This window comes from Mustela lutreola, chromosome 10 (assembly GCF_030435805.1).
Source record: "Mustela lutreola isolate mMusLut2 chromosome 10, mMusLut2.pri, whole genome shotgun sequence".
In the NCBI taxonomy this organism is placed as follows: Eukaryota; Metazoa; Chordata; class Mammalia; order Carnivora; family Mustelidae; genus Mustela; species Mustela lutreola.
The window spans coordinates 24,263,848-24,286,101 of NC_081299.1; the positions used below are offsets into that span (position 1 = coordinate 24,263,848).

The following is a 22,254-nucleotide window of genomic DNA, read 5'->3' on the forward strand; positions in this document are numbered from 1 at the left end:
ACACAAAAGTGAAGATAAATGGGTATGCTTATAGGGTGGGGGAATTGCTTTGCAAATTTCCGCCAAATGTGTTCCCCAGACCAAGACACATACCTGAAACTAGCAGAAGAGTCTGGTGAGAAGCTGGTGCCACTATCTCAATAAATAAAAGTAAAGCGTGAGCCGCTGGTAAGTCAAGAATGCCAACTTCAACATACAGAGGACAATATACTCATTTTCCTTCTACTCAGTATCTTCGTTTTGGCATATTTAGAAACACAAACATTTTATTTTTTAAAAAGATTGTATTTGTCAGAGAGAAAGAGAGAGAGAGAGAGAGCACAAGCAGGGGGAGCAGCAGGCAGAGGGAGAAGCAGGCTCCCTGCTGAGCAAGGAACCCAATGTGGGACTCAATCCCAGGACCCTGAGCCAAAGGCAAACAGTTAAACCGACTGAGCCACCCATGCGTCCCCAAAACACAAACATTTTAAAGTTCACATAAAATTGTTACAAACTATACATTTATTATCAATTTAAAGAAATATAATTTTATATCATAATTACAACTGACTTGCTTTTACTGAACCTCATTACATAGCACTGGTGGTTAAGAGGCATAGCTACTCTTTCTCCTGGTCAAGTTTGTACCCTGCGTGGCTTAATATAACCCAGGAGCTCCTCCTACCCTGGATTCAGCTCTTCCACCGGACTCACTGTATCCCAACGCTCATTTTCACAATCGACACTCCAAATAGCCCATGATGTTCAAAGGAGTCCATGAATAAAAGAGAGCCCCACGCCAGCCTGGATATTCATCCTAACAAAAGGTAAAGAAGTTCTAGACATTTCTGCTTGGAGGACCACAATTCAAATTTACAAAATGTGCCTAACAATAAAGAAGGTCATGAAGCACTACCCCAGCGAGCCTGCTCTGTATTCATTTGAAGCTACTATTCAGACCATGGTTCTTGGCCTAGTTCCCATTACCTCTATTTTCTGTTAAATACCGAGACAAAAAATACTACAGTGCTCAGAACATTTAGGAAGCTCACAATCTCTTCCTCTTAGGTCAAGTTTAGCGTGCTATAATGATATTTGGCACCACCCAGTGGCAATTTTTTCTCATCGAAGTGTGAATAAATAGCAGCTCTGCAAACTTATGGCAACAAAGAATACCTCAATCAATGAATAGAGAATAGAATAACACAGCAAATGAAACAAAAACAGTTTCATTTTTTTTAATTTACCTCCTTTGAAAGGTTCAGATCTTTTTAACATGGTTTTCCCACAATGAAGAACTTAATTAAAAAAAACAACTTTTTTTCTCTAACTATATAAATATAGCAGTTTCTTTTTATCTTTTTTAAGATTTTATTTATCTGACAGAGAGAGCGAGCACAAGCAGGAGGAGTGGCAGGCAGAGGAAGAGAGAAAAGCAAGCCCTCCACCAAATAAGGAGCCCAGTGCAGGACTCGATCCCAGGACTCCGGGATCATGATGTGAGCCGAGGGCAGATGCTTAACGACTAAGCCACCCAGGCGTCCCTATACAGAGCAGCTTTAATATAAAATTAGCTGTGAGAAGGGCAGGCCTGTTTGTAAGGGTGATTAAACTTTCTTAATGGGAAAACAGTAAAGTGTATACAACATTAGTGTTTTAAAAATGTGAGAGAGAGAGACTCAGAGCTCTTTCTAGGTAAGTCTCCCAATTTTTAAACTATAATTATTTCTAATAAGAAAAAATCAAGTGGAATACAGGATGGCTCTGTCCCACAGAATGTAAAACACAACCTCTCAATGCATACACAAAAGATGTGTGTGTTAGGGGCAACTGGGTGGCTTAGTCGTTTGAGCATCCGACTCCTGATCTTAGCTGAGGTCTTGAACCCAAGGTCGTGAATTCAGGCCCACATAAAAATGTGTGTCTCTGTGTGTGTGTGAGAGAGAACCAATGTGGGGGAAAAAGCAAAGTCCTGGTCAAAGGATTTTTCAAATTATTATTATTTTTCTCAGACTGGATTCGGTGAGAGTATGGCAGATTCAGAGTCTCTGGGCCGCTGCTTAGATTACCGGTCCTTTTGGGACCTGGCATTCCACTGGAATGGGCTGAGTACCTGCTCCTACAGCGGGGAACTAAGAGACGAGATGCCACACTTGCCACCTGAAGAATTCTTTCAAGTCTGAATATCTGGGTAACACGGACCAAGGCTGCACCTCGCTGTCCCATTTCTGACTTTAAGTTAAAAGTTCCGTTCGTAGGGCGCCTGGGTGACTCAGTCGGTTAAGCGTCTGCCTTTGGCTCAGGTCATGATCTGGGGGTCCTAGGAGAGCCTGCTTCTCGCCCATCTCTGCTGATCTCCCGCTTGTGTTCTCACTCACTCTCTGACAAATAAAATCTTTTTTAAAAACTTCAGCAAATCTCCACAAAGCAACAGATACTGTAGAATTTATATCATGGGATCTTCTGAAAAGGAAGAGGAAAAAAACCAGTTCTTCGTAGAGGGGGTTCGGTTTGTTTTGTTTGTGTTTTGATATCTTAAATGTCAATGATCACAAAAACTTCTGGCTTCTCTTCATCATAGACCTGCATTGCTGAGTAGGTTATTGCCTTGACTTCAGTTCCCTAAAGCAGGGGTTAGAGAAAAAAAAAAAAAAGAAAGAAAAAGTGAACATCGAAATCAGAATCATTAACTCTAGTGACAACTGGCAGAAAGGCCAAATTTTACCATTATTCTGAAAACTAAAAACCCACAGGAGACAAGTAGTTACTTGTGTAGCATTCTACACTCATCCGGCAACAAAGCAACGTGCCCAGGGGAAGCGAGCAACATGTGCCCAGGGGAAGCGAGCTGGCTGGACGGTGAAAGCGGCAGCTCCAACCCTGGCTTTGTTTCCACCTGGCTCCTCAGGCTGTCTGACCTCCCCAGCACCCTGCTTTCAGTTTACCGAATGGCTTGAGTGGAGGAGCCCCAAGCTCTCCCACTGCCTGGCCCAGGGCTCCTCCTCAAGCCCTGCTGCTTGCAGTGGCCCGGGCTCTAGAAACACAGACCCTTCTTTCCTCCCTGCTGCCCACTCACTCTGCATTGTGGGGTTCTCGCTCCCCATGTTTGATACATGACAATCCCCCCTCCCCTGCCCCGGTTCAGAACCACAGGATGAAATGTCCTTTTCTAGAAAAGAAAATACAAGAATTCGGTGCAGTGCAAAATATTTCGGGCAATAAGTGACTGGCATCCGCTGGCTCTGTAGCACAAAGGAAATCTGAAGATTTCACGGACAGATCTGAAAGGCGCTGACCTGTGCTCTTCTTCCCTCTGCCATCATTACCTGGTGAGACCATAATCTAAATCCAATTCAACTTTCTGCCTCTGGCAGCACACACTGTGCTCACTGGTATCACCTGAAATCGTGTCCACAGTCTACCATCTCCCAAGTCTATACTCACATGAGTTTTGCCTCCTGTTACAATGAACTGTCCGGCCCTGTTCCTATCAGAAGGCTGACCCTTAACCCTGGACATTCTATCCTCTTTCGCCTTCCCAACTTAATGTCTTTGCTCTGAAATTACTCTCTCCCTCTCCAGCATGATCAATTTGCCCCAAGTTCCTAGATCACTTCCACGGAGCCTACACTGGTGTTACAAAACCTCCTTGCTGAAACAAGACAAAACAAAAAAAACCTTTCCCTTCCCTACCACATTCCCCTCTGGCTACTACTGTTCTAGCCATATGTTCCCCTTTTCTCAAACTCTGTCTCAATATACTGCCTCCACTTCCCTCTCTCTCATTCATTTGCTCTCTGACCCACACATCTTTCCACTGATTCGTAAATCCATGGTCAATCGTCAAGCCTCAGCCCACTCAGCCTCAGCAATCTCAAGGGCACTGGATATCTGGCTTTGGGGCTCCCCTCTTCTTTAACTCCTTCTTATGAGGCTCTCCTCCTTTCCTTTTTGGCTCCATCTTTTCCAAAGTTAGTGCCCCAGAGCTCAGTCTTCTCTATACTCTCTCTCTCTTATCTACACCTCCCTCCTTGTTTATCTTATCTAGTCCTATGGCTATAAATATGACGGCTTCCAGACTGAGATTTCCAGATCTACCTAGCTTCTGAACAAGTCATCCTACAGACAAGTGCCTATTATGTGACTTCTCCATTTAGATATCTAATATACACCTCAAACACAGTATGTTCAAGAGAAAGTTCCACTGTGTCTTGTGTATTATAATTCACATAGCCCCTCTCCTGGTTTCTCTTCTTTAAGGCTTCTCTCCCAAGGTTCCCTCACCAGGCTTCATTTCATTATGTTGTGCTTGAAGAAATGGTACTTTAGCTCCTAGAAGCAACCAGGAGTCCTTAATCACCCTCATCTAATTTAGGCCTCCTTGGCCTCAACACAGGGGTCAGCAAACTACAAATCATGGGCCAAATCCAGCCTGATCCCTGGTTTCGTACAGCCCCCCACACTAAGAAAAAAAATTTTTTTTTGAAGTATTTATTATTTGACAGAGAGAGACACACTGAGCGAGGGAACACAGCAAGGCAAGGGGGAGAGGGAGAAGCAGGGTTCCTGCTCAGCAGAGAGCCCAATGCAGAGCTCGATCCCAGGACTCCGGAATCGTGACAGGAGCCAAAGGCAGAAGCTTAACAACTGGGCCACCCAGACACCCCAAGAATGGTTTTTACATTTCTAAATGGCTGGGGGGGGGGACCCACAAGAGAATATCTCATAACATTTGAAAATGATATGAAATTCAGATTTCAACGTCCATGATGTTTATTGGAATACAACCATGGTCTTTCATGTCTGTGTTGTCTGTGGTCGCCGCAGTGTTACAACAGGGGAGCTGAATACTGCTCTTCTAGCACTCTTGTTCCACGAAGCTTCAAACATGATTCAGACCTTTACAGAAAGCATGTATGCGCCTGCCCCTAGTCCTCCACACACATTGGACTGGGAAAGAGTAAAGCCATACAGGGTGGCAAATACAGAATGTGGAGATGCACGGAAAATAGAAGGCGAGAACATCCAGCCCAACACCTTCACTAAAGGGAGAGACACCGAAGCTTGAAAAGGCAAAGGGACTCTGAAGTCTCACAAAAGTCTGGAACAAACCTGACCCCAGAACTCAAGCACTGACTCCTAATCTACCAAGTCAGAGGTGTGAAGTCCCAGTGTTTAGACATAATAGGGTCAGAGACGTCTGAGGAAAACTTACAACTTTACACCAATTTATTTATTAGAACTTACTGAGGTTTACCATCATATACTGACTTTATGGTAAGGAAGAATAAAATGTTTTTAATGGTTGGATTTAAAAACATACCTGAGGGTGCTTGGACAATGAAAATTCTTCTCCCCACCTTGAGAAGGAAAATTAAAACATGATTAAGACTTCCCAGATTTAATATTTATTTATCCTTTACATACTTGAACATAAACCTTATAAATGTGGTTAAGATATGAGAAAGCCACAAGAGCTAGGAGGGGTATGGAAGCTACAAATTTCAGTTTGATTGCCAGTAAACAGAGCTGCTGAGGGGCATATGTGCTACAGCTATTTCAACAAGGTTGATCGTTGCCTTAAAAATAAAAATAAAGTGTAGGGGCACCTGGGTGGCTCAGTCATTAAGCATCTGCCCTCGGCTTAGGTCATGATCCAAGGGTCCTGGGATGGAGCCCTGCACTGGGCTCCCTGCTTATTGGGAAGCCTGCTTCTCCCTCTCCCATTTCCTCTGTTTGTGTTCCCTCTCTCACTGTGCTTCTATCAAATAAATAAAATCTTTAAATAAAAAAAAAGAAAGAAAGAAAAGGAGGGGAAATAATAAAGACCTCATTTTACAAAGAAACACATCAAATTCGACATAAATTGGAAAAACAGACTTTATATAGAAATAACCTAAAAGATATCCTTAAGTGACTGAAGAGATTTGGCAACACCAAGTCCAATCAAAGAGATCTAATCAAGTGTTTGCAATCTCTGGAAGGAAAAGTATAATTTGTTAATAGAAGGAACCACTTTGAACAGAGTCCAGGTGTGAAGATCTACGAGAAGGAAGCATCAGTGCTTCATGTCACCAAGCCAGGCTTCACACACACACAAAAAAATTTTTTTAAAGATAATTATTTATTTATTTGACAGACAGAGATCACAAGCAGGCAGAAGCAGGCAGAGAGGAGAAAGCAGGCTCCCTGCTGAGCGGAGAGCCTGATGCGGGGCTCATCCCAGGACGCTGGAATCATGACCTAAGCTGAAGGCAGAGGCTTTAACCCACTGAGCCACCCAGGCGCCCCTACACAAAAAATTTTTATGCTAAAAATCAATAAATTGGGAATCAGGTTCGAGAACCAGTATCAACTTTGTTCTGTCAAATTTCGGGTCCTCCAAAGTTGAGAACCAAAGCCCTGGCTCCTAGGGCTCACACAGCTTAACCTACAGAACTCCACTGAGATGAGACTGGACCTCTGATTTTATATTTGTCTTCCTGCCTACTAGGTTCAGTGAAGAATTTTAACAACCTTCATGACTTCCTACTGAAAAGATCTGCATATATGTGCTGCCAAAGTGAGCACAAAAAGATTTTCAAAACATACCCAATTGACCGTAATTTGAAATTTCTTTGATCAATGTGAAGTACTTTCACTTCCTAAAGAGAAAAAAGAATTAATTTTAAAAAATGTTCATAACAGACCATCTACTAAAACATATCTAATAATTGTCAAAACACTATGCTGTACACCTGAAACTAATATAATATTGTATACCAATTATACTTTAAACTTATGAAAATATGTCTAGGTTATCCCTTTTCCTAGAAAATAACAGCATATGATTTCTCTGAAGCAAAGAAAACAAAAGTGTTAACTAAAGTAGAACAAGTGAACTATATTTCAAGGAAATAAGGGCTTTTTAAAAAAAATATTTGAGGGAAATATACTTGAAAAAATGTACAATCTAAAAACATGAATTAAGAAATTTCTCTGTAAAACAGAATGGGATGATGCAGGATTTCAATCATTCTCAGCCCATTTGTAAGTAATACTGTAGGTTCTTGACCTTTGTAGGACAAGTGACTAGTCAGAAGAGGGTACGTAGTGGGGCTGGGAAGGGACAGAATGGAGGGGTGTGGAAGCAGGGAGGGCCCTGTGTGTTAGGTTAACAATGATGTTCCAGAGGGTTCCCTCTTTGAGGTGGATGGCAACAAGCAATCTCCATTTGGCTTTTTCCTTTGTCATGTTATGAAAAGCTGAGAACAATTTTTAAATTTAGGCCAACATGGCACAGCTACTAAATTTCACATGGGACAAAGGAACATACGGATGGACATAAATATAGTTCAAACTTGGGAGACATAAAAAGTGTAGGTGAAGATAGCAGGTACATTCTTACTGCATAATCCTGGTTACTGACAAGGATACGGTAACAAATCTAAAAACTAGAAAATGCATATACATACGCAAAGTCAGGTTAACCAAGAAGTCCCTATTTTCTGCAAATCAATATCATCTTATACATTCTATATGGCTTAGTTTTGCATCACATGTTCTATTCTCAATCATTTTTCTTTTAAAATCTGAATTAAGAACCCATTTGCTCAGTAAAAAAGAAAAACCCTTGCTTACCCGGGGTATGAAGAATTCATCAGCACTGAACTTATAAAGCCACTCATCCAAAAAGTGAAATAGAAGGGATTCTAAGTCATCTCCTATACAGAATCAAGAAGGATCATGATAGTATGACATTTAATAATTCTAGTCTCTAAAAACTTGTTTGAATTTAGAAGTGGAAGGAATTTCTTAGGCTAGCTGGAAGAGGAAGAACAGGCTCACAATTAATTTTATTGTTCTTATTGTGAAAATGTACTGAAGTTATATAGAACACTGCACATTTGCATGACAATTTCTTCCCTGGAAATAACTGGTTACCTTGGGTTTCTACTTCTACTGTCTGCAGGGGCTCCACAGTCCCAGTATCTGTCATGTAACCGAACATGGCCATTGCACATTGTTCAAATGCTTCCTCCAGAGTATCTCCCCATGCATGTAACCTAAAGAAACACATTCATGCCCTGTGTAATAAAATCTACAGCAAGAGAGAAAACTTGACAGCAAGGTCAAAATAAAATCAGCATGATAAGTACAAATCCAAAGGCCTCAATCAATCTAATGGCACAGAAAGTGGGTTCTTTTAAACTATCATTTTCATGTTGTAAAGGAACCAAAATAGGAAGAGAGAATTAAAACTAGGGACATCAAGATTAAAACGTCAGCCTTCCTATTTAAGAACACGATTTCAAAGGCATAAATTGCAGGTGTACTCACTGGACATCTGCTGTATGATCCAAATCTGAGGGAGAGAGGGAAAAACACATATGTCATTAAACTTGACTTGCAAATCACAAGAAGCTCTAGTTCGTTATTAAGAACATTATCTTTTGGGGCGCCTGGGTGACTCAGTTGGTTGGGTGGCTGCTTTCAGCTCAGGTCATAAACCCAGGGTCCTGGGATGGAGCACCTGCGTTGGGCTCCCCACTTAGTGGGGAGCCTGCTTCTCCCCTTCCTTTTGCCCCTCCCCCAGCCCCACTCATTTTTCTCTCCCTCTCACTTAAAAAAATTTTTAATTTAATTTAAAAATTGTCCTTCAAAGCCAAGAAAATGTGGGGCACGGATGCCTGGGTGGCTCAGTCAGTTAAGCATCTGCCTTCGGCTCAGGTTCCTAGGATTGAGTCCTGCACTGGGCCTCCTGTAGCCAGGGAGCCTGCTTTTCCCTCTGCCTCCTGCTCCCCGTGCTTGTGCTCTCTCTCTCTAATAAATAAATAAAATCTTTGAAAAAAATCACTTAAAAAAAAGAAAAAAGAAAATATGGCACAAACCTCACCTTTTGCTAAGAGTTTACATAAGAAAGTTAATTGCTTTGTTAAAGGCTACTTTTTCAAAAGTCAAGATTGGTATATAAATGACAATTTCTAGAAGGCAGCAGGGCCAGGAGCTTCTAGGTGATCTAAAGTGGCTAATACATTAGTATATCTCAATAATGCCATTTCCTGACATTACTTTTCCTCAACAAAACAAATCAGTATCTTTTCTAAATATTTGCTCTGTGAATGATCAAAATTCTAGGAACTACATCATCATCACAGATATAAAATTCCAGATTTCCCTGTCTCACCTTTTCATGAACAGCTAATCAAATCCTATACAAAAGAGGTTTGTCTCTTTGAAATAAGAGCCAAGGGGACACCTGGGTGGCTTAGTCGGCTCAGGTCATGATCCCAGCGTCCTGGGATCGAGTCCCACATCGGGATCCTTGCTCAGCAGGGAGCCTGCTTCTCTCTCCACCTCTGCCTGCCACTCTGCTTGTGCGTACTCTCTCCCTCTCTCTCTGACAAATAAATAAATAAATGAAATCTTAAAAAAAAAAAATAATGAGCCAAGTTTTTATTTGTTAATTTCTTTCATTTAAAGAACTCCTCAATGATACCCCTGGCTAATAAAGCAGTTTCAGAAAGTAAACTCTATGTTTATGAGCTTTTTCCTGATATCCCCACAGGAATACCCAACTGCTCCTATCACAAACTCCCATGGGATCTGTTCTCTCAACATTTCGCAGTCTACTCTTCACTGGTATCATGACTTTAATCAGTTCTTCCCACTTAGGATCATAGAATGTTCAGGCTAGAAGGAGAGGTGATAAACAAGTTAAAAGAAAATGACAGGTATTAACCCTATAGAAATGAACGCCTGTGTCCAGAATGCTCCCAGCAACTTATTCCCCTAAAGTAAACACCAAATATCCACCAAGAGAAGAACAGATAAACAAAGGCACAAGGCAGTACTGCTCAGTGATAAAACAGTGCAAGCTACTGACTCATGTATTTACATGAATCTCAAAAACGTTAAATGAAAACTGCAGGGGCACCTGGGTGGCTCAGTGGGTTAAGCCTCTGCCTTTGGCTCAGGTCATGATCCCAGGGTCCTGGGATCGAGCCCTACATCGGGATCTCTGCTCAGTGGGGAGCCTGCTTCCTCCTCTCTCTCTGCCTGCCTCTCTGCCTGCTTGTTATCTTTATCTGTCAAATAAATAAATAAAAATCTTTAAAAAGAAAGAAAGAAAAGTGCACAACTCTCAGCACGTAATACCTCTATCCAAAATCCCTGTGCCAAGAGTGATCAAACTTGAGCACAAGTGGGCTTCTAACAGCATAAGTCAGCCTTGTTCTAGAATCACTCCGGCCAGAGCACGTTAGACGATGACCTGCTGGAGAAAGCGCTACACAGCCAGAATTTACTGTTTGTTCCAGCCTAAACCTGAAAATAGGCTCTTTACCTCCCTTTCTTACAGCATTTACTAAAAAGGGCTTACAACAGTGAATATTTATCTCTACAACTCAGCAGGGTCTTTTTTCAGGACTTCACAGCCATTCTTTTAAAAAATGTAATCATCGGGAAGGACTCCCAGTCCCCGTGGGAGGACAGAATTGAACTTTGGTAACTGCTTGCTACCAAATACTGCAGGCCTAACTGAATTTACAGCCTAACGTTTCGGAATTTTTCATTTCTCTGACTCTACTGAGCTCTCCCCTCTTCTACATTTGCCCTTTAAAAGGTCCCATCACCTCTGTGCAATTCGGAATGGAGCTCAACTCTTTCTCCTACTGTAGTTACTGAATAAAACCCCATCCACCACTTTAATGTCCAGCTGAGTTTATTTCTGATATTGAGTGAAGCCGCTAGGCATAAAAGAATCCACACCATGGGGATCCACTTGCGTGGAACTCTTAAAACAGGCAAAATTAAGTTCTGGTGATAGAAATCCAAACTGTCTGCCTCAAAGTAAGGATGTGGGGGCTTATAGGAAAAAAGTAAAAGGGAATTTTCTAGGGTGATGGAAATGTTCTATAGCCTGACTGGAGTTTGGTTACAATCCAATGTATAACATACTGGAATGATAAATACATGTACATATCTATTTGCAAAACTTTTTAAAAACATTTTTTTTTAAAGCATGCGAATCATATTCTTTTTTATTTTTTTAAGATTTTATTTATTTATTTGATAGGCAGAGATCACAAGTAGGCAGAGAGGCAGGCAGAGAGAGAGAGGAGGAAGCAGGCTCCCCACTGAGCAGAGAGTCCGATGCGGAACTCGATCCCAGGACCCCGGGATCATGACCTGAGCCGAAGGCAGAGGCTTTAACCCACTGAGCCACCCAGATGCCCCTAAAAACATTTTTAATGAATCTCTAGACCCATTGTGGGGTTTGAACTTGCAACTCTGAGATCAAGAGCGGCATGCTCTGCAGACTGAGCCAGTCAAGGGTCTCTGCTTATCAAAACCTACTGGACTTTATGCTTAAGATCCAAGCCCTTTTACTATATTTATGTAAACCTTAATTTAAAAACTATAACACAACAATTGGGATGCCTGGGTGCCTCAGTTAAGCACCTGCCTTCCGCTCAAGTCATGATAATACCAGAAATTTTAACTGAAAAACTTTCAAATATTTATTCATTTAAAAATAATGCACCTGACTGGTTTAGTAAGTAGAACATGCAATTCTTGTAAGCTTTTCTAAGTTTGAACTCCACGATGGGGATAGAGATTACTTACAAATAAGACTTTTTAAAAATAAAACTATTTTATATTGCATAGCATTATGAAAAATAACCATATTTCCCCAAAATTTTAGTGAGAAGAGTGCCACAGTGTCTGCAAGTATTTTTAATATCTGACTTCAGTGTATTGATTTAGTTGAAGTACAGTACATACATTGATTTAGTTGAAGTACATAGGGTGATGGAAATGTCCTATAGCCTGACTAGAGTTTGGTTACAATCCAATGTATAACATACTCCAGTGATAAATACATGTACGTATCTATTTGTGTAAAAGGAGTGTCTTAATAGCTCTTCAAAGAAACTAGATATAGTTTTCCTTGATGTTATACCAAAACTAAAAACATGTTAGTTTTTTATTTCTTTTAATTTTTTCTAAAGATTTATTTATTTGAGAGAGAGAGAGAGAGAAAGAGAGTGAGTGCACGGTGGAGAGGGAGAGAGTCTTAAGCAGATGTCATGCTGAGTTCACAGCTCCACTCAGTGCTTTATCTCACAACCCTGAGAGCACAACCTGAGCCAAAACCAAGAGTTAGACACTTAACCAACTGTGCCACCCAGGTGCCCTTAAAATATGCTAATTTTTAAAAGGTTAGTTGCAATGTGGATTTTGAGCTGTGACAATGAACTTTTTGTGCTCTGTAACATGTGCTCTGTAATATTAAAATCCATTGCTCTACCTTGTGCCTAGAATGGCTCTAATTTGGGCCTGACTATGTAACATCAAAGCACTGGTCCTCTGAAAAATACCATTTCGGGGCACCTGGGTGGCTCAGTTGGTTAAGCGGGTAAGCAGCTGCCTTCAGCTCAGGTCGTTATCCCAGGGTCCCCGGATGGAGTCCTGCATTGGGCTCCCTGCTCGCCAGGGAGTCCACTTTTCCCTCTCTCTCTACCCCTTCCCCAAGCTCATTGTCTCTCTCTCTCTCTCTCTCTCTCTCTCTCCCCCACGGTCTCTCAAATAAATAAAATCCTTTTTTTTTAAGATTTTATTTATTCATTAGAGAGAGGGAGAGGGAATGTGTACTGGGAGAGGCAGAGGGAGAGGGAAAAGCAGACTCCCCACTGAGATGGGAGCCTGATGTGGGCCTCAATCCCAGGCCTTAGAGATCATGGCCTGAGCTGAATACAGATGCTCAACCACCTGAGCCACCCAGGGGCCCCTCAAATAAATAAAATCTTTAAAAAACAAAACAAAACAAACCACCAAGTTTGGTGCGCCTGGGTGGCTCAGTTGTTAAGCATCTGCCTTCAGCTCAGGTCATGGTCTCAGGGTCCAGGGCACTGTGGTCCCCCCTCAGTGGGAAGCCTGCCTCTCCCTCTCCCACTCCCCCTGCTTGTGTTCCCTCTTTCACAGTCTCTCTCTCTCTGTCAAATAAATAAATAAAATCTTAAAAAAAAAAAAAACCAGTTCATTGATTTGTACAGATAATGTTGATATATTTAATTATACAGAATGATATTATACATACATATATATTTGTAAATATAACCACCAATCTCATCAGAAAGATCTTTAGTTACTGAGAAACTGTCAAGCTCATGACGGTAGATACAAGTTTTCCAAAATCTGAATTTCACCCAAAACCTTGAATTTTGGGTGCCTGGGTAGCTCAGTTGGTTAAGGGACTACCTTCAGCTCAGGTCATGATCCGGGAGTCCTGGGATCGAATCCCCCATCAGGCTCCCTGCTCCATGGGGAGTCTGCTTCTCCCTCTGACCTTCTCCCCCCTCACGCTCTCTCTCAAATAAATAAAATCTTAAAAAAAAAAAAACTTGAATTTTATCATTGCCAACAAATATTGTATTATTTTGTGACAGCACTTTATTTAAAGAAATTATCTGAGAAATACCCCTGTCTGAGCAACAATACTGTATCTTTCAGTCATTCATTCTTTGGAGAGAGAAACAACAACAAAAGCAACAGGTGCTTCCTGAAAAACAAAAACGCACACAAAAACCCAGCTCACAACTCAATTACGCAGGTTCTTTTCCTCAAGGTAATCGTCAATATTTGACAACCAGCATAATTTTCATTTTGTTTCACAGAATATTAAAAAGACATGTACTCAGTGGTCAAGATTTAATAGAATTGATAGTCCTTACTCATTCAAGGACATCTTCAAGTCAAAATGACTTTTTCTTTTAGTTTTAAGTACACGGTGGTAAGGAATAAAGTGACTTCCAGCACAGTTTAGTGCGGCAGCTTCAGCCTGTACTCAAGGGACAGTTTTCCCCCTTCCAAGGCTTCTGCACCATCAGCACAAACAGCAACACAGTAAAAGAGTGAATATCTCAGTATTATTATGAAAGCAGTTTTGACATCACAGATTCTCTGAAAGGGTCTTGGAAACCCCGGCGGTGCAAGGTCCACACTTGGAGAACTGAAAACTATGGAAGAGAACAGGAAATAAATTTAACTTGGACCGAGAGGTTCAGTTAAGAATTCCTAAAGGAGGGGCGCCTGGGTGGCTCAGTGGATTAAAGCCTCTACCTTCAGCTCAGGCCATGATCCCAGCATCCTAGGATCGAGCTCCACATTGGGCTCTCTCTGCTCAGCGGCGAGTCTGTTTCCCCCCTCTCACTCTGCCTGCCTCTCTGCCTACTTGTGATCTCTCTCTGTCAAATAAATAAAATCTTAAAAAAAAAATCCTAAAGGAAACAAGAGCCTATAAGAGCCAAGAGACTAAGGGTGATCTGAATCTGTTTGCTCATTCTCTTATTCCCCATTTCTGCTCAGTGCCCAATACACAACAGGTGTTCAATTATATTGCTGAATGAATACATGAGATGACAACTATGCTGGGCCTAAAAGGAAAAAGCTACAGGAGAAGCATGTGGGGAGGTCTGTGGGCTGTCTGTGGAAAGAAATGAAACTGGGAGATAACACAGACTAATCTCACATTACGTCAGTTCAAAGGCTGTGCAAAATGCTGGCAAGTGGAATCCAGTATGACCAAGTGGGATTTATTCCTAGAATGCCAAGATTCAATTATTAGGAAACAGATTAATGGAACTCCTATAAATATATGATCCTCTCCATAGATATAATCATGAAATATACCATAAAAATATTAACAGGATTTTTGAGCAAAAGGTTTTTTTGCTGTTCAACAAATGAAAAAGTTTAAACTTTCTTTCTTCTCTCATTCATTTTTTTTAAGGTTTTATTTATTTATTTGACAGAGAGATCACAAGCAGTCAGAGAGAGAGAGAGAGTGAAGCTGGCTCCCCACCAAGCAGAGAGCCTGATGTGGGACTCGATTCCAGGACCCTGAGATCATGACTGGAGCCGAAGGCAGAGGCTTAACCTACTGAGCCACCCAGGCGTCCCAACTGCTCTCATTTTTAATTGCTGTATTTACTGAATGTTTTTGTGGTATAATAAAAAATATATATTTGGTCTTTGTCCCTGGTTTCTGGCAAGCTCCTAAAATCCTTGGCTTTTCCTTGGTGATAGGAGTGTCTTGGTATTCATTAATTGTCCCCTTCTGTCCACAGCTGAGTCTACATTATTGAGGTTACTGAGGCTAGGGCTCCTATATAGCCTTAGCATGGTGTGGTAACGAGGAGGATGAAACACAGGATTAAAAAGTGGGAACTTTCAGCCCCACCCCTCACCACAAATGGCTTGTCTGGCCTGTGGAGGGTGGAATAGAAGTCTGAGCTATAGACTTTTTTTTTTTAAAGATTTTATTTACTTATTTGACAGAGATTACAAGTAGGCAGAGAGGCAGTCAGAGAGAGGAGGAAGCAGGCTCCCTGCTGAGCAGAGAGCCCGATGTGGGGCTCGATGTGGGGCTTGATGTGGGGCTCGATGTGGGGCTTGATGTGGGGCTCGATCCCAGGACCTTGGGATTATGACCTGAGCTGAAAGCAGAGGCTTTAACCCACTGAGCCACCCAGGCACCCCTGAGCTATAGACTCTTAAAAGATCTGGAGAACAGCCATTGGTGAACTCAGCAAGGTGCTGAAAGGATGACATGCCCAGAGGGCATATGGAAGCTCCAAACCCCTCTCCACAAACCTTGCCCAGTGCATGGCCGCCATCTGACTGCCAAGTAAAGCATTTACCTGAGTTCATGAATTGTTGTAGCAAATTACTGAACCTGAGCCCAAAGAAGGGCAGAAGGGACACGTGGGAACATCAGAAATTGCAACTGGCTAGGCATAAGGGTAGGTATCTGTGGGTGCAGTCCTATGGAACTGAGGCCGTAACCAGTGGGGTCTGTGCTAATTCTGGGAAGTTAGTGTCAGAACTGAATTGAACTGATGGACACCTAGTCGGTGTCAGAGAACTGGAAAACCACCTGATGTGGAAAAACCATTTCATGTCATTAGTAGTGGGGGTGGAGGGCTCAGTTGGTTAAGCGTCCGTCCAATTCTTGATTTCAGCTCAGATCATGATGTCAGGGTTGTGGGACTGAGCCCCGAGTTAGGCTCTGTGCTCAGTGCAGAGTCTGCTCCAGATTCCCTCTCCCTTTCCCTCTGCCTATCCCCTAATTAGTAAAATCTTTAAAAAAAAAAAAAAGGTGTCAAGAGGAAAGAAAACAGTTTTATAATGCATATATTATGGTAATTCAGTACAGCATACAAAATTCAAAGTGTGCAATGAAAAAATTAGGAGATGATTGCCCAAGGGTATCAACTAAAAATTATACTAACTATAAGGTAATAAAAAGGCAGTATAAAAAATTGACTATACAACTCAATAGTTCTTTCACAATTATAATCAATAACAGGACAGACAGAGATGATATCATGAAGAAAGCATCATTCATATTTACATCAGAAACAAAAAAGATGTGGGGTGCCTGGCTGGCTCTGTTGGTAGAGCATGCAATCTTGATCTCAGGGTCATGAGTTTGAGTCCACATTGGGCATTCAGATTACTCGAAAAAAAAAAAGAAAGAAAGAAAGAAAGAAAGAAAGACAGAAAGAAAGAAAGAAAGAAAGAAAGAAAGAGATGAAATACCTAAAAATAACCTCAGGATACACAAAATAAGATTTGAATACCCTATTTCCGGAAAAAAGCTAATATAAATATTAAAGTTTCAATTCTCCCTACATTCATAATTAACATGAATGAAAAAAATACCAACAGTAATTTTTTAATCTGTGGGTTTTTTTTTTAAAGTTTTTATTTAACTAATCTCTACACCCAATGCAGGGCCTAGCATGGAGTCTACTTAAAAAATAATAATAAATAATAGGAAAGGAGGTGAAAGGATGCCACTCTGTCACAAAGATTACTTTGAGCAGAAGACTAATGAGAGAAGATACAAGAAAAACTCTCTGCCTTTCCCACTATATGCCTAAAACATAAATCTGTAAAGGTGCTCCATATCACCTAGCAGCAAGGAAAGAAATTAATCATCAGAGAAAATTCTAGACTCTTAATAATAAAGAGGAATCTACATAATAAAGTAATAAAGTTTCCCAACTAGCCCTCATCTTCCATTAGTTCCCCCATATATTTATCTTCCCGCAACTGGCTGCCCCACAATTACAAAGTGCTTTTCCACTGTCTTGTCATTTCTCTACAAAATTACTGTTCCTGTCAAGGTGCTATGTAAGTTCAAGTTCTTCATTACTAAAGCTGAGTGATGTATACATGGACGTCATTGTACTATCCCCTTAATTTAGTATATATTTATATATAGCTCGTATTTTATCTACATACAGAAAAAAAAGCAAGAATGGCAAGTAGGGCAGGGGGCATCCGAGTGGTTCAGTCAGTTAAGGATCCAGTCTTGATTTCGGCTCAGGTCATGATCTCAGGGCGTGAGATGTGAGATCGAGCCCCGTGTTGGGCTCTGTACTGGGTGTGGAGCCTGCTGAAGATCTTAGATTCTCAGCTTCTGCCCCTCCCCCATGGTCTCTCTCTCTCAAAAAAGAATTAAAAGATGGCAGGAAAGGGGCAAATAGTGAGAGGAGAGTGTCCTACAAGACAGTAAAAGATAGAATAAAGCCTCAATAATTGAAAGTACAGCACTGGCACATAAAAAGAGAAACAGAACAAAGGAATAAAACGGTTAGGTCCAGCTACAGACCTAAATATAGGCAGGGGAATTCTGTATATAATAAAGATGGACCAATCACAGGAGAAAAGACAGATGCTGAAGAAACAAAGTCAGAACATCTGGTAAGTCATCTGGAAAACAAATCAGATACTTAATTTCTACCTTACTCTAATTCTGGTATATTCAAGTTTAAAATGTTAAAAAAAAAAAAAAAAAAAAAAAAACTAGAAACAAGAATAATCTAGGGCGCCTGGGTGGCTCTGGGTTAAGCTGCTGCCTTCGGCTCGGGTCATGATCTCAGGGTCCTGGGATCGAGGCCCGCATCGGGCTCTCTGCTCGGCGGGGAGCCTGCTTCTCTTCCTCTCTCTCTCTGCCTGCCTCTCTGTCTACTTGTGATCAATCTCTGTCAAATAAATAAATAAATAAATAATCTTTAAAAAAAAAAAAAAGAATAATCTATAACTATCAGCAAAAATATAGGTCTCACAAATATGAGCAAGAAAAAGCCAACACAAAGGAAGACATACTGGGTGTGCCTGGCTGACTCAGTCAATAGAGCATGTGACTCTTGATCTCTGGGTTGTGAGTCTGAGCTCCATGTAGGGTTATGTTGAGAGAGAGAGAGAGACAGAAAGAAATGCATACTGTATAATTCCATTTATATAATGTACAAAAACAGGCAAAGCTAATCTATGATGTTAAAAGTCAGGCCAATGAGGGCAGGGGCCTCTAGACTGGCTTAGCTGGTGGAGGGTGAAAGTCTTGATCCAGGAGTTGTGAGTTCAAGTCCCACATTGGGTGTAGAAATTACTTAAAAATAAAATCTTAGGGGCATCTGGGTGGCTCAGTGGGTTAATCCTCTGCCTTCGGTTTGGGTCACAATCCCGGGGTCCTGGGATCGAGCCCCATATCGGGCTCTCTACTCAGCGAAGAGCTGCTTCCCCCCTCTCTCTGCCTGCCTCTCTGCCTACCTGTGACCTCTCTCTCTCTCTGTGTCAAATAAATAAATAAAATCTTTAAAAAATTTTTAAAAACTTAAAAAAAAATGTCAGGCTAATGGAAATAGGGAGAATGGTGGTGATTGGAAAGGAGCATGAGATGGGCTGCTGGGATACTACAATTTTTTTTTTTAAGATTTTATTGATTTATTTGACAGAGAGAGACACAGCGAGAGAAGGAACACAAACAGGGGGAGTAGGAAAGGGAGAAGCAGACCTCTTGCCGAGCAGAGTCCAATGCAGCTTTCTATCCTAGGACCCTGGGATCATGACCTGAACTGAAGGCAGACGCTTAACGACTGAGCCACCCAGGCGCCCCTGCTGTAATAATGTTTATCCATCTGGTCACTAGCTATACAGGTGTAGTGTATTCAGTTGTAAACATTCACTTATGATATATGCACTCTTTTAAACATATATTACTTCAATAAAAGTTTTTATTTCCAGGGGCACCTGGCTGGCTCAGTTCATAGAGCATGCAACTCTTAATCTCAGGACGTTGAGTTCAAGCCCCACACTGGGTATAGAGCTTACTTTAAAAAAAAAAAAAAAAAAATGGGGAGCGCCTGGGTGGCTCAGTGGGTGCCTTCGGCTCAGGTCATGATCTCTGGGTCCTGGGATGGAGCCCCGCATCAGGCTCTCTGCTCAGCGGGGAGCCTGCTTCCTCTTCTCTCTCTGCCTGCTTCTCTGGCTACTTGTGATCTCTGTCTGTAAAATGAATAAAATAAAATTTTTAAAAAAATAAAAAATAATAAGAATAATAAATTTTTAAAAAAAGGTTCTCATTTCCAAATGTGCTAGGAGAAAACATAGAAGATTATTTTACATTTTCAGGAGGGGCAAAGCCTTCCTAAGTATGACTTCCCACAAGCCATAAAAAGAGTTAATAAATTTCACTACATAAAAATATATTTCTACAGTGTTAAAAACACACACACACACACACACAACAAAAACAACCCAATAGAAAAAATGGTAAGAATATGAATGTATGCATCCCAGAAGGGGACATACAAATACCTCCACACATATAGAAGTATGTTCAACCTCACTTATAATTAAAAACAAACAAATAAAAAGCACTGGGGAGCCTGGGTAGCTCAGTGGGTTGAGCCTCTTGACTTCAGCTGAGGCCATGATCTTAGGGTCCTTGGATGGAGCCCTGCATCAAGCTCTCTGCTCAGTGGGGAGCCTGCTTCCCCCATCTCTCTGCCTGCCTCTCTGCCTGCTTGTGATCTCTCTCCCTGTCAAATAAATAAAATCTTTTTTAAAAATGCAACTAACATGACAAGATATTTAAATTGGAACAGACCAAAAAGTATGGTTATGCAGTAAATGGGTAGAAGTGTGAGGAATGAAGCATGCTCATACAATGCTAGTGAGAGTATAAATTGGCATAACCACACTGGAGATCAATTTAACAAAAACCATTAAAATTAAAAATGTACCTATCCTTTGATAAAGCAGTAACTTCTGGAAGTTTACAGATATACTTGCACATGTGCAAACAACAGATGCACAAGCATATTCCCTGCCTCATTGTTTCTAACAATGAAAGACTAGATAGAAATAACATAAAGGTCTAACAACTGGAAATTGATTAAGTAAATGTTGTAAAGCTTTGCCTGTATACATAAAGAAAATGGTAAGGACTGTTGACATTGACACGGAGAGTTAAGACTAGATGGCTGGGGATCAGGGCTGAAAGAAAGACTTACACACTGCATACCTGTTATACTCTTTGCATCAGATACAATACTTATTAAAAGTAATTTTTAAATACTGTTTTCAAGGGGCGCCTAGGTGGCTAAGTTGGTTAGTCGCTGCTTTTGGCTCAGGTAATCAGATGGAGGCCCCAGTAAGGCTCCCTGCTCAGTGGGGAGTAGGCTTCTCCATTTCCCTCTGCCCACCCCCTTCCCTCTCACGCAAGTGCTCTCTCTCTTTAATAAATAAAATCTTTAAAGAAACTATTTTTTCTATTTATATTGGTTAGTTGAGCAGTTGCTGTTAGGGGTAAGAGTTAGTAGGGTTTGTTTTTTTTTTTTTTTAAGATTTTTATTTATTTATTTGACAGAGATCACAAGCAGGCAGAGAGATAGAGGAGGAAGCAGGCTCCCCGATGAGCAGAGAGCCCGATGCAGGGCTCCATCCCAGGACCCTGGGATCATGACCTGAGCCAAAGGCAGAGGCTTTAACCCACTGAGCCACCGAGGCGCCCCTAAAGAAACTATTTTTAAGAGAAAAATGAGCTAGGGAGATATGTGAGTTCAGAACCCAGTATGCCATGGTAACTAAACTCTACAGAGGCACTGGGGTAGCTCAGTTGGTTAAGCCTCTACCTTCGGTTCAAGTCATGATCTCAGGGTCCTATGATCTAGTCCCACATCAGGCCTTTTGCTCTTTGGAAGCATGCTTCTCCCTCTCCCACTCCCCTGCTTGCGTTCGCTCTCTCGCCATCTCTGTCAAATAAATAAATAGAATCTTTATTAAAATAAAATAAGAGAAAAATAAAAGTCATATTTGTGCTCCCCAAACCATAGCAACCTTTAGGGAAGATAGCTGAACATTTATATATATAAGATCAGAATCTGCACTATAGGGGTGCCTAGGTGGCTCACCGGGTTAAGCCTCTGCCTTCGGCTCAGGTCATGGTCTCAGGGTCCTAAGATCGATCCCCACTTCAGGCTCTCTGCTCAGCAGGGAGCCGGTTTTCTCCTTTCTGCCTGCCTTCTGCCTACTTGTGATCTCTCTCTGTGTGTCAGATAAATAAATGAAATCTTTAAAAAAAAGAATCTGCACTATACGCTCAAGTTTATTATCTCATTTACTCCTCAGATGAAGGAACTAAGGGGCAAAGGAGGTTATGTATTTGCCTTAAATTACTAAACTGTTTATGGCAAAAACAGATGTTTTTGCTAAAAACCCAATCCAGGTAAAACATCAAGTTGTAAGTTTCCTACTCAACTTTCTAAGTCCTCTAACGTAACCACACTCTCACCCTACAGCGGGAGATACCTACCGGCGACAACCCGGCAAACGCTTGAAAATACTGTTGTCTTTAGAACGAATACGCTGGTAAAATTCCCACAAAGTAATGTGACTAGGTAAATGTAGAAAGAGTTCAAGAGACTGTAAATGTGGCAGCCCAGGTTCCCGACTCTCAGACTAATGGGCTTTTTTCCTCAGCATCCCCCCCCCGACAAGGACCTATAATACAGGGCGAAATGGCATCAAGAGGTAAAACGGCTGGCGAGGCCGGAAAACCTGAGCAAGGAGACGGGGGATGACAGAAGTGAGCCACCTACTCACACTCGTACTTCCGAATGACTGGGGGATATTTGGCCTTGATCGCCTTCTGCTCTTCAGTCAAATTGTAATCCCGAATATCCTCCTCTTCCTGCGCCATAATTGCAACACTAGACACTCTACTTCCGCCCTTCATTAGCCGGACTTCGGCTCTAATTTATAACTTCCGCCCTAGACTCCGCCCACCCTCGGCACGCCCCCTTAAAGGACCAGGACTCCATTCTCTCAGATGTACTTTATACCCTAAGACTTCTATCTTCCGGCCCGCCACTGGGAGCACATCTTTAATAGGCTTAGGCCCTATTTTCTGTGTTTGCTTCATCCGTCCTAAGAACTAAG

The 22,254-nt window shown here is 41.5% G+C and overlaps 1 protein-coding gene across 4 annotated transcripts; it reads right to left on the minus strand.

The window, feature by feature from the left end:
• Window positions 1-483: 483 nt before the first annotated feature.
• ZBTB8OS (zinc finger and BTB domain containing 8 opposite strand) lies at window positions 484-22,083 on the minus strand. 4 transcript variants are annotated; one of them, XM_059138124.1, is made up of 7 exons: window positions 21,919-22,076; window positions 8,299-8,323; window positions 7,903-8,024; window positions 7,600-7,682; window positions 6,571-6,623; window positions 5,303-5,339; window positions 484-2,601 (listed from the first exon to the last, which is right to left on the minus strand). In XM_059138124.1, the coding sequence occupies exons 1-7, from the start codon at window positions 22,049-22,051 to the stop codon at window positions 2,515-2,517; spliced, it is 540 nt and encodes a 179-aa protein (XP_058994107.1). In that variant the 5' UTR covers window positions 22,052-22,076; the 3' UTR covers window positions 484-2,514. The 4 variants fall into 4 exon arrangements, with proteins under 4 accessions (XP_058994107.1, XP_058994108.1, XP_058994110.1 ...); XM_059138125.1 differs by having other exon boundaries at window positions 21,915-22,027; XM_059138127.1 differs by lacking the exons at window positions 6,571-6,623; window positions 7,600-7,682; window positions 7,903-8,024 and adding an exon at window positions 3,983-3,985 and having other exon boundaries at window positions 484-2,591; window positions 21,915-22,083.
• Between the last annotated feature and the right edge of the window lie 171 nt (window positions 22,084-22,254).

Coding starts and splice junctions, on each gene's coding strand:
- ZBTB8OS (XM_059138124.1), bottom strand. CDS start 22,051: ATGAAGGGCGGAAGTAGAGTGTCTAGTGTTGCAATTATGGCGCAGGAA. Junction 7,683..7,902: donor AGTAGAAGTAGAAACCCAAG/GTAACCAGTTAT, acceptor GATTCTGTATAG/GAGATGACTTAGAATCCCTT. Junction 2,602..5,302: donor CATTGTCCAAGCACCCTCAG/GTATGTTTTTAA, acceptor CCCCTGCTTTAG/GGAACTGAAGTCAAGGCAAT.